The 13,322-nt window shown below is 30.5% G+C and overlaps 1 protein-coding gene across 2 annotated transcripts in view; it reads right to left on the reverse strand.

The window, feature by feature from the left end:
• Positions 1-13,322, reverse strand: part of LOC149542438 (calcium-transporting ATPase 10, plasma membrane-type-like) — a 125,953-nt gene that overhangs the window by 64,007 nt on the left and 48,624 nt on the right. Inside the window, exon 1 of one of the 2 annotated variants that reach the window (XM_089797386.1) lies at positions 4,244-4,549. The exons of the other annotated variant lie outside the window; for it this stretch is intronic. Within the exon in view, the coding sequence (XP_089653512.1) occupies positions 4,244-4,351 (108 nt within the window). The 5' untranslated portion in view covers positions 4,352-4,549. Of the gene's footprint in view, positions 1-4,243; positions 4,550-13,322 lie in introns of those variants that run through there. 2 annotated transcript variants of the gene reach the window in all.

The raw sequence follows: 13,322 nt of genomic DNA on the forward strand, positions 1-13,322 counted from the left end.
AAAACACTTGTTCATGGTAGTTGTTGGTCCATAAACATTGATCTAAAAGAAGTGCTCATTAGGCATCTGCATTTCATTAACATCCAATTTTGTGCCTCTTCCATAAGAGTGTATGTCATTGTGATTGGATTCCATAATACCCCTAGGCCACCTAATGCACCCTCTGCATCCACAAAATGGCCTCCCCATTGTTTCTAGAATCTCGATCTTGTCATACTTTCTTCCTTGCTTTACTTTGTTTTTAAAATAAGCATCAGGGTAGCTTTGTAATTTGATTGAGTTAGTACTTAGTGATGTGCCATTTGTCATGGGTATTTATGTCCTTGTTATTCCTGTTAGAAAATTAATCTTTCCTTAGATGTCTTAAATATGGGATATTCCAAGGACCCCTACAATTTGTTTGTCATATAGTCCATGTGTGAGGAAGTGTCATTTATGTAATTCCTTTTATAAGGAAATTGGTTTCTCCTCCTTAAGATGATCTTGATACTTTGTACACTTATTATGAATGGTGACATTCATAGACTTGGGAGTTACACATACAACTCCTCCTCACATCTCTATTTAAGAGACGTACCTCTCTCATTCTTCTTGAACACAACTTGCATCCTGTGGGTGTTCTTATAAATGAATGAGATTCAAACTTCATCTCTCTCTTTTTCTTAGGCTTTGCCTCATTCATAATGTCACAAAGGGTTTTTCTTTACATTTCCCAGCTCAAATCTTCTATATTTAGTTTTCAAAAATTAAAAAGATCATGAAAAATTAAACATGTTTTAATAACTTGATTCTTATAACTCACATTATTTTCGTAACGCAACTTTATTTTGAAAGAGATGATAAAAATTAAATGAGTTATTACTTGTTTTTGTAAATTTATAATTTCATATTTATGTTTAGGGTAATTTTGATGTGCAACTATTCATAATTTTAACATAAATTTATCTTGTAACACACAAATTTTCCTTACATATATCCAAATTTCAGAAACAATGAAACAATGAGATCACTTGCTAGAGCATAAATAAATATTTTCAAAAATATTCTCCTCTACTTTTATTTTTCCACATGCATGGAACATATTCCTTATACTAAATATCAAATTCATTAGACATGGGAAAGAGTGTACACTATACACCCTTCAAAACAAAATTTTAAAAAAATGGAAGATTATTTGGAAAATATGTACACGTTTTAATCACTACTTAATATTTTGGATGATGGTTTGATCCATCAACAAGAAAAAGTGATATCGTAAATTTGAATCTCACAAGTTTACTAGTGACCAAATTAAACTTATTGAATTATTTTTCTTTGTCGTAATAAACAATGAGATGTGCTTCAATTTCTATAAGGGAGTTGTAGTGTTTGACTCAAATACCCATTAATCTTAATAAGTCATTTATTAGTGAGAAACCATTCATTTCATCTAAATCATATATATGAGTAAATAAATTAAATATGTAACAATTTGTAAGGATTTAATTTGTATAGTTTCATGCAAATTTTTGTCAAACTATATTTTGTGAATATTGTTCACAAGAAGTCTTCGTTCATAATCAAAAACATTTCGCTTAACAATCATTGCACTTAGATGAAGTTTTAAAAAGTGAAGCACCAAATTATACTCAAGAGATGGCTTGCCCCAATACTAGTTTAGTGCACAAAAATTTAAATAAATAGAATTTTGCTCACAATCAAACTTACATATCTAATATTAACTTGAATTGTGAAAAAACTCTATAACAAAACACACTTACCAAAATAATGTTTGAAAAAGCTTAATTGATTCGATAAGCTTTATGTGGGAGCTTTCCTCTCGAAAATAACTTTTTCTTTTCATATAGTTGCCAACCCTCTTACAAGATAATTTTCTTTACAGACTAAGAAAAATAATTCAATTATTTTCTTCCTATTTATTTTTTAAATTAGCAAAAATTCTAAAAATAGAAATGGTAAGTATCCACATCCAATTTTTTTATATAATCTATAATTTTGTTTTTAATTTAAGTTTAAATTGATTCAGCTTTAACTTTTTAAAATTATTTTTTAAGTTTTAACACTCAACTACATAATAACAATCAAACTTACATATCTAATATTAACTTGAATTGTGAAAAAACTCTATAACAAAACACACTTACCAAAATAATGTTTGAAAAAGCTTAATTGATTCGATAGGCTTTATGTGGGAGCTTTCCTCTCGAAAATAACTTTTTCTTTTCATATAGTTGCCAAACATCTTACAAGATAATTTTCTTTACAGACTAAGAAAAATAATTCAATTATTTTCTTCCTATTTATTTTTTAAATTAGCAAAAATTCTAAAAATAGAAATAGTAAGTATCCACATCCAATTTTTTTATATAATCTATAATTTTGTTTTTAATTTAAGTTTAAATTGATTTAGCTTTAACTTTTTAAAATTATTTTTTAACTTTTAACTTTTAACTTTTTAAAATTATTTTTTAACTTTTAACACTCAACTACATAATATGTAAATAAATAAATAAAAGAAATAAAATAATCATAATAACAATATTAGAAAACCATAATCTTTTAACACGATCAGATTTCCACAATCCATAATAGTTATGATACTTAGTTTTTGGATTAGATTGTGTAAAGATTTTTGCCATCAACGTTTCGAATCACACTACATTATTTTTGCATCTCTTGCTCTCTCATCCTGATGATGGATCATTATTTTTGCATCAAGATGAGAGAGCAAGAGATGCAAAAATAATGTAGTGTGATTCGAAACGTTGATGGCAAAAATCTTTACACAATCTAATCCAGAAACTAAGTATCAAAACCATAATCTTACTTAGAAATAATTACATAATTTATTAACTATTAAAATAATTTAAAATAAAATCTCAATAATAATCAACAACAAATCACAAGTCCATATAACCTTAAAAAAATCATCAACGCTGAAAGAAACATGAACTTCATGAACTTTCCCTCTTTCAACACGAGGTAATCATCCCATCTCTAGAACTAGAGCCAGTGGCTGGATTATTTATATTAGAATTTTATTTTTTTAAATAAAGGAAAAATATGATAATACAGTTTTTAAATTAATTATAAAAATATTAAAAAGGAGAATCGAGTCGGCTGAGTAGACGCTGCAGTGGCCGAGATGCCGGTTGTTTTGACTGCCAATAAATTGACATCCATTGGCCCATTTGGTTGCAAGCGTAGGAATTGAGAATTAGAATAGAAAATTTGAATGAGAATGGAGAATGAAGAATAAGAATGGGAAAATGCAATCCAATCTTTTTTATCCCTTGTCTGGTTATGCAAGCTTAAATTGGAATAGGGTTAACTTGCAATCGGCGCCATTTGAAAATATTTCTGAAGATGCAATTGGCGCCATTGGAAAATTGCTGAAATATTTAAAAATATTGAAAACAAAGATCCAGCGCTCACCCCAGGTCAAAGCAGATTTGAAAATTTAATCAAATTTGAGAAAGTTAAAATGAATGCAAGAATAGCAATTCCAATTACACGTTTTTTTTGGAGTGGACAAAAGCTCATTTTGGAGCTAAAATGAGAATATGTATTCCTATTTCCTATTCTTATTCCACACACCAAACAAAAAATACAAATCATATTCTAATTTCCCATTCTTATTTCGGTTGGAATCATATTCTAATTTCCCATTCTTATTCCGGTTGTATTCCAGCAACCAAACGGGCCCTTACCTAATCTCGGTTTATTTACCCGAAAGCTACAAAAGAAAATATGCTCCCCATACAACTCTGGAGATTCCCCAAAGAAAAGAATATTTTTATATTGCGAATTGACGAGGGCCGGGATATTTTGTCGTTTGTGGTGAAAGTTCAATTTATCGTAATTTCTTCCCTGATTAGGACGTTGGTCACGCGTTCGATTCTCGGGAGCCGGTTAGAGTTAAGTAATCAATCATTATGCCTGCCCTAATTAGGAAGCTGGTCACGCGTTCGATTCTCGGGAACCAATTTAAGGTAATTTTATGTGTGCATGAGCTTGCTTTCTAAATAAATTAGTGAAATATCAGGACTGGGTTACAGATCTAGGGCACCTTATTCTTTTTCCTGTTTCGTTTACGCAAATCTATTTCTCATTCTCCGAACTGAAAGAAAACAGAAACCCTACCTATATTGAGGAAAAAACTTCATACTGCACAGATTACTTGAATACAGAACGGCAAGTATAACAAAAAACGTAAAAGAGAAGGAAGAGAAAAGCGACGTACCTTAATTTGTGCTTGCATTCGTTGGTGTTCAGCCTGCTTCGCCAAATCGACAAAGTATCGGAACTTTCTCTTGGGATTTTTGACGGGAAAACTGGGCCATCGCTCCATTTGCAGAGCTGCATATCCACTGAAAAATCGGTTGAGATGTCCCAAAAACAGAGCCCGCTCCTCTGCTTATCCCCTTCAATCTCCTTCTCCTCGCCGTACTCAGGATTTTCTTGTTTAAGTGAATGGAGCATGCCCACACGCTTCCAAGGCCTGCACTTTCCTTGAAGCTTCTCCGCAATCATTTGTGATTTTAAAATTGAAGCCCGTCCAAATTTTTCCATATTTATAATTTTATCTTACATGTCCTATTTCCATTTCTGCTTCGGGATCTACATTCATAATATTTAATATGCAATAATATATATATATATATATATATATATATATATATATATATATATATATATATATATATATATATATATATATTCATTCCTAAATAATATATGTAGCGATTATTACAAAGACTATACTTATATTATATGATAATACGAGACACGTTGTCAATAGAAAAAAAAAGGTAAGTAAAGATTTGTGGATAGAAAATTGAAATAAAAAGAGATCAAATAAAAAAATTAGAATAAAGTTAGATGAACCTTTCAAATGTATATATAGATTAGAATATATGTGTTTAAAAGAAAATGAAAGAAAAAAATAGAATATTGATAAATAATTATTAAAATAATTTAATCAATTTATTTATTTTTGTTTTTTCATCAATATATTAATAATGTCATTAGGCAAGAATTTACAACACAACGGTAAATTGTGAGCCTCTTATCGAAGAGGTTTTGGGTTCAACTCTACGCAAGCTTAATAAATAATATTTATTAATTAATGAATCTTAGAGCCTCTTATCTAAGAGGTCTTGGCTTCGACTTTACGCAAGCTTAATAAATAATATTATTTAATTAATGAATCTTAGCTTTGGTCTCTTGCCGATCAAAAAATAATAACATCATTAATTTAAATTCTAGATCCTTTATATATATATATATAATAGAAATTAATTTTTTCAATCCTCATTAAGCCGGGAGGCTTTCTACAGTGGCAACAATCTTCGATGTAAACATTTTCCATTTTGAAAAAAAGTTGACATTCATTTACATGTCAGAAAAACAAAATAGAAATAGACTAAATATAATTATAATTAAAATCATGAAAATTACAAAGGAAATGGAAGTAAAAATGAGGCAAATCAAGAGTCTTGAAACATTTCCTCATGCCTTTTAGACTATTTATGATGATGGTGCCTCAAGAAGGATATCTCTCGGCTTATTTTATATATATATAAGCTAGTTTAACTCCACACTTTAACATTTAATATTTAGTAATGGTAAATGTGAATACATTGTAATCAATAGGTGGGCGAGACATCTAATCCCTTCTTTTGGATTAGCGTACATGAAGTTTAGGTCAAGGTTTATTTGTATTTATGAGGAAGTGTATATTATAAGGAACATGAGGAATTGTAAGAAATTAGTGGGCTTTATACGAAACACAAGCAATTATTTTTCTCTTCCAATAGTCCTCCTGAAGTGAAGATGGAAACAAATTTTGGATTGAATCTTCAAACCTTTGTACATTGCAATTTTTTTATTTTAAATGCTACAAATATGGTTAGTATTCCACATGTATGCCAAATATTATCAATGTTTTGAAATGATTGATCTTTATGTGTACTATTGTGCTAGTTCGTTGTTTAATATCATTATTTAGTGTCAAATAATAAGTTGATCTTTTATTTGGTTTGTACAAAAAATTGTTACAATAGGTTACAAAAAGATAAGGTAAAAACACAAGGTTTTGAAATTTTTATATTTTTTGATGATAGAAATTAATTTTTTCCCCTACTAAAATTTCTATTATCCAATAGCATTTCAAAAAATTGAGATTTATAAAATCATTCAAAATAAAATAATAAATATAAACATTAGAAGTTTGTTTAATTCTCTAATATGATTGGTTAGTTTAATTAAAGAAATGGATTGAATGAATGCAATAGGATCCTGCCTTTGGTGCGAACTAAAAACAATAACCTTCATTTTCTTAGCTAATTTATTCATCCTTTTTTTTTAAACTTAAAAGTTGAACCATTATAAAAGAAAGATACTCCAATAGAAAAAATAGACAAACCAAATTTTAAAGAAAAATATCATCACAGTGGAGAAGAAGAGCAAGATTATTTATTTTTTGTAAAATTTGAGCCATTATAAAAGATAGACCACTCAATTAGCAAAATCAAATAGAGAAAATCTCAAAGAGAACCACAAACATGTTGGAGAAAGAGGAGCAAGAACCAACATATAACCACCCGAGCCAACAAAACAAACCTTCAATACCTAGGAGACAAGAACATAGGCAACTCAATCAAGGACATCACACTAGACTCTAACCACACATGTTCCAAAGGGAGGAGGAACATAACAAACTCACTAATATATCCCAAAATTATGTAGATTTTCCTTTATATCTTCTTGAATTAATTCCAAAACAAGTTAAGGGAAGGTTTCCATCCACTTCAAATCATATTAATCATATCTATCCTTCCAACCCACACCTTGATTGGATGCCCAATCAGCCCTAATTTCCAATGGTGGGAGGAGTTGCCCTTCATGATACCTCTAATTAGCTTCAAGTCCCCTTCCACCCAAATCTTCTCCTAATTGAGTTTTCCAACAAACTTGAGACCCATCCAAAGAGCATGAACTTCACTAGTATCATTACATGCCCAACAAGAATCTTGAGAATAAAAACCAAAAGAGCTAACATTCTTTTTGAAGATGCCTTCAGCAACCCAAATAAAGTTGAGCTAGAAATTTAACAAAGCATTCATTCAAGCCATCTCATCCTCTCTAATCTTCTTTTCTATGAACACTACCAAGTTTCACCAAAATAATTATGCACAAGGTCCTATATCTTGCTAATTTTTCTTCCCTTCCCTAAAAAACTCTCTTATTCCTTTCCAACCAAATACTCCAAACTATAATGGTAGGATCTAAATTCCAAATGGACCAAATTTGTCAAGCCTAAAAATTCTAAACTTCCAATAGCCCAAAAGATTAAAAAGATTGTGAAACATTGTCCATCCAATCCCCCAACGTTGCAAAAAATAATTTCATATATTTGCAACAATACTATGATGTAAAAAAAAAATGATCATTATCTTCACTAGGCTTATCTTACATAAACACGCCTTGAAGGACCCCAATGCCCCAATAGTTGAAGTGTGTCCTAGGTCAAAGCTCTAAGTTACCAAGCCACTCATAGAAGGCATTAGCTTTGGGAAAGCCATCCTTGTTCGAGATTTAAATAAGTCAATCTAACTGAAACAAAACATTAACCATTCCCCTTCCAAATCATTTTATCTTCTTTATTAGAAATTGGCCAATTCGCAATATTGAACACTTATAGACATTTAACATATCATCAAGACATGATCTTTAATAAAAACCCACCTCCACAAACATGGGTCCTCTTCCATATAGCCCTTTGCTAGCTTCACAAACCTCGGTTACAAAAGTTTGGGCAATTGCTTCAAATATGTATAATCTCAAAATACATTATCATTAGCCCAACTATCTCTCTAGAATCCAATCTTATCTCCCCTATCAATCTACTAAGATAAATATGATTTTAGACAAGTACTACATGTAGACACCTAAATTTGATTACATCGCTTTGGTAATCCTATTTAGTTATCTCTAAAGGCATCATTAATTAAATTCCTATTTAATTAATCCTTTGCCATCCCCTAGCTGATTAATTTAATTAATCATCTATAGACCTAATTGATAAATCAAATAACCTATTATTTATCAATTAAATCCTATTCTTCTATCTAATTCCAAAATCCCCATTTATTAAATAAATCTATTTGATAAATAAAACCCCCAAATCTAATAACCGCTAAACTATCCTAAATCCTCCATTTAGCCTAATCTACCCCATCCACCCATACTAACCAAGCTTAGCCACTAACTCACCCACCCTCATAAATGCCATCCACTTGCAAATCTCTAACAAGCTTAGTCTAATCCTAAATCACCTCTAATTCCCCCCTAACCTTGTCACATTCCCTAAGCAAGCTTAAGACTTTCCTAAGCCAAGCAAAGTCAACAATCTCAACTCCCTCCAAAATATCCCAACCACTAAGCCTTCAATGCTCTTACAAAAGCCATAAAGACTCTTACAAGCCCATTCATTGCTCTTACAAGCCATTAAGAAGGGTCTTTATGACGATATTATCCCTTAAGCCTCCTTTGTTGACTCATCTTTGCTCTTTCCTCCATCCACTCACCCTGTGACATGTGTCACTCCTTGATTGGTTGTAAAGAAGCACAATCCATGTGCTCTCCTCTCATGCAATCCTAACCCTCCTTAACCTTTTCCCCATCCTTGCATCTTAGCCCTCAAACCCTCAAGCCCTTAGCCTATAAATTGAATCCCCTCCCAAGCCATTTCATCACAACCTTTAAGCCAAAGTTATAATGCTAGTTTGAGAACCAAAAGCCATCAACCATACCCTTATAATGCCAAATTGAGAGCTCACAAAGCTACCAATTTGCCATTTACTCATCCCCACCATTGAAGCATAGTTTGAGAACCTTGAGCATACATCCCAAATCCTATCAAATAGACTCATTCCCAAATCAAGTGACCATCCTCATTGGGAGAGCCATTCTATGGCTCATATTCTCATTTGAGGGTTTCACTTTGTCTCTCATATATGTTATGATTTTTATGCTAGTTAATGCTTTGTTCTCTTAATAGATTAGTATTACTTGCTAACATATTTCTCATATACACTACATACCCTTAAGAAGTTCCATATATATCGTGCTTATAGGCAAAACATAAGATGAATTGAGAAGGTTTTCTAGATCATTTTGACTTGATATTTAGCTTGTGAAATTGAACTCCATAGTCTATTACACTCTTCATAACTACTCCGTGCAAACTTGGCACCACGAGTAACATCTCCTATTCGAAATTTTTTAATACCAATGCCACCAGGCTCTTGAGTTTATAAATATTATTCCATTTCATCGAGTTATATTTGAAAACATGATTTGCACCCCTCCAAACAAATAAAATGAATAAATGTTGGGTATCTTCAAGGGTCTTGAACACCTTACTAAGGATTTAAAAGATAAATGTAGCATTATTATGAACCAAGGCCAAGGAGGATTTGATCAATGTAAATTTTTTTGTCCTTTGACACTCATCGCCCTTTTTAAGAGGCCAATTTCTCTTGTATTCTAGACAACATTTTACCCCATTCAATTTTTGAGACCTCCTTTCATCAATAGGAGGGATACCAAGGTAGATGCTAGAAAGATGTACACCTGTAAGACAAGGATTCTCTTGATCTCCTAAGATTCCACAAAAATCCTTAAGAAAGAAGATTCTATATTTCTCTAGTTTTTTACTAGCAACTAACTCTTAGGAGCTTAAGATGTTTTTGAAACTACCAATCTCCCTAGTTGTAGCTTCCTTGAGTAGCCTAAGTGTCATCAACAAAATATAAGTGAGAAATATTAGGCATGCCACTAGAAACATGGAGACCCCTCATGTTGTCAAAGGCCACCTCCTTCCTTGAAGCTCTACCCAAAACCTCTAAAACAATAAGGAATTTACTTTTGTAAGTTTCTCTTTTTGTGTTGTAATTTGTTTGGTTGCTCTTACTCTCATTTAACCTTCGATATATTATTTATTCAATGTGCTTCCTCAAACAAGAGCATCTTAGTCATGGTTATTATCTAATATATTATTAATATTACATTTTTATGATATTTTCTTCTCTTTCCTTTTATGATATCCTTGCATGCTTTGTATGACTACTATGTTCCATGTTTTCTCCCTTGTATTTCACAAATTCCTTGGCATGTTTGTATCTCACATGATTCTTGTATATATATATATATATATATATATATATATATATATATATATATATATATATATATATATATATATATATATATATATATATATATATATATATATATATATATATATATATAGCATTTTTGTCGTAGTCTTTGCACATCTAGCTCCTATATTATTTACATTTGACGCTTAGCATGACTAGTCTCACATCTCTTCCTTACTTATTTATCTCTTATCACTTATATACATATTTACGATTTTGACTCTTTTCATGATTTAATCTTATGATTGTACATCTAGAATCGTATTATTGTGACTATATCTCACAATTCCTTATATACAATTCTTTGCATATTTATAGCTAATTTACTATGATTACATGTTATGAGTCTTGTCACACATACATCCTTTACATTTTTTTTTATGCTTGCATGATCCTTAACTCTAGACCTTATAGTTATCCTTGCGTTACTATTCATCTACATTGGAAGTGTCTTGAATTTTCTTTATTAAATGTACCTTCATGATTATACCTTTATCTATGGCCTCATTTTTTCGTAAGCCCTAGTGATTACATCTTACCTTCCTAGTCATATCTTACCCATTTCCTATTTTCCTCATTTTATAACTTTATATATTTTAGCATGTTTATATGCATTATCATGATTATACTTTTCTCCTCTCCTCCAATTCTTTCCATTATTTCTTTGTAAGTGTTTCTAAGATACACATTTGTTACTAGCATTCATTTTGTGAGTTGTGTTTTGCAGTTACAAGTTCATAGTCATTCCAATGGACTAAGGAAGCCTTAACAATTTTACCAACTTGGTTAAAGTCATTTTATACTTCCCCTTAGTTTAAGCTTGACTACTTTCTATAACAAGTGAAACATCTTAACTTTCTATTTTTTATTACTATTATTTTTAGGATAAATACTTTTCAAACATGGTTTTGGTAAGTTCTTATTTTAAATGTGAAACAAATGTTATTCATTGTGTCTCATAATTCTTTTGTAGGATTCAAATGGAGAGGTTGTTACAAGAAGAATTCGAGCATGAAATGCATACTTCGTGCAAATTTGTATCCTTTTTTAGTGTTAAATTTTAATTTAACTACTAACTACATGCTATACTTTGGCATTAGTAGTTTGCATGCACATGAAAGAAGGGGAGAATATAATGGTGAAAGTTGCATATCAGTTCCCATTTACCTTATCTTTTGGGATCACTTCTATTTAAGTTTTATTTTATACAATGACTAGCCTACTTAAATGGTATATTAAGGCACACATTTGGTTCATGACATCACTAAATTTCATGTATTTTAACTTGCATCCTATTTGTAGGCATTGATTTAACCAAGGGCATTTCTCACCGAACCTCAAAATTCTAATTCACACCTCCTTAACATTTTGATTGATCATTGTGAACTAACCTAATAAATCTTAGTAATTATGTGTGTTAACTTTTCATATTTAAGAACAATCTATTCATTAATTTTCAAATCATGTAGAAATATCCTAAAATCAAAAAGTGAATAGACTATATATCTAATAACCATCATAATCATTTTTAGACAAAAAAATACAATCAAATTATCAATTGTTAAAATTATTATTTATTTATATTTAAGTTAATACATTGGAGGCATTCTTATTTGAGTTGGATGACCTCATTTTTCCCATCAATAATTTCCAATATTGCAAATGGATGCTTGATGTTTACAATCGTCAATGTTCACTTTTCATTATCATATTTGTCATCTCAATTTTTATTTTTTTATTTAATGTTGATTATATTTTCTTATTAACCATCGAACAAAATGATTCTTCAAAAGTTCTGTTGTATTTTTTACGGTTTATTATTCTAAGATGTGTGTTAATTGTGCACATCATATAGTTATCACTCTATCTCTCAGTCATTCAAGAATTTAAGTGGCCACTTAAGAAATGTCACTAGTTGCAAATGCATACAAATACCGTGCAAAATAAAGGATGGAAAAAAAATCAATGCTTGTGATATATTTTAAAATTTTATTTTATCATTAACATTTTTTAAAGAGAAAATAACAATCTTATGGAACAAATCTTCATAAATATCATTCAAGAATAATCTCTTGTAGACTTCCATTTTCACACAGTCACAATTATATTTTTTTGGGTGAATCTTTACAAAAATATCTTAGTAGGTAAGTAAACATAATTGTGTTCTATATTATTTATAATGTAATTTCATTGGGTATGTAATTATCTCAAATAATATATACTTTTAAAAAAATTATAGTTAAATAAAACTTAATATATTGTATTTAATAATACAATTGTATTTTTAGTTGATAGACTATTGTAGGTGGAAAGCCATCGAAAAAAAAATCATTATCAATTGTCAAGAAAATAAATCAACAAGAACCTAAAATAAAATGGTATGTTTGGAAAGCCATGCATACGAAAACTTTTGACCAAAATAATGAGTGTAAAGAAGACCGATGAATTAATTGTTTGCTTGAGTTTTCATTTGAAGTTTACTATTTTATGGCAAGCGAAGCACCATGGCAAAAGAGAGCCCACTAACTTATTTCTTTAAGTGATTTCAAAGTACCTTTTTGTTCTTAACAACAAAAATCTAAGAAAGATGGCTTTAAGGGGTTAGTGGGAAGTGAAAAAGGTAGGTAAAAAATGGTTTGGAAAAAAATGGAAAACAAAATATTGTTGGGGAAAATCTTATATTTTCTACCTCATTAGATGGTGGATGTTATTTAGTTTTATACGCTGACTTTTGGAGCCTCTTATCCTTCATGTTCAAGTCCATCTAGGGTTTAAGGCTACCAAGGTTATGATCAATGACAAGATAGAGGAAGCTAGAGAAGAGTAAGTTATATTTTTATGTGGTTTGTGTGGGTTGTGTTTGAGTTTGAATGTTTTATTTTGAAGATTTATCAAAGTTAGAAATTTGCATTCTAGGTTTCAAAGTAGCAGAAATGGCGAGCATGAGGCTTTTCTGTTGTATTTCTATATGGAAAAGTGACACCAAGGTTGATGAATCTACTTGTGGCAATAATTATGGCATCACATCTTAATGGGGTGTTTTTAAAAGAAGCATTGGAGGCACAATCTTGCAAGAGTTAGGTGTGGTCATCTATG

The sequence above is a fragment of the Cupressus sempervirens genome, chromosome 8, assembly GCF_028749045.1.
Source record: "Cupressus sempervirens isolate cs-2001-9-10 chromosome 8, ASM2874904v1, whole genome shotgun sequence".
NCBI classification, from domain to species: domain Eukaryota; kingdom Viridiplantae; phylum Streptophyta; class Pinopsida; order Cupressales; family Cupressaceae; genus Cupressus; species Cupressus sempervirens.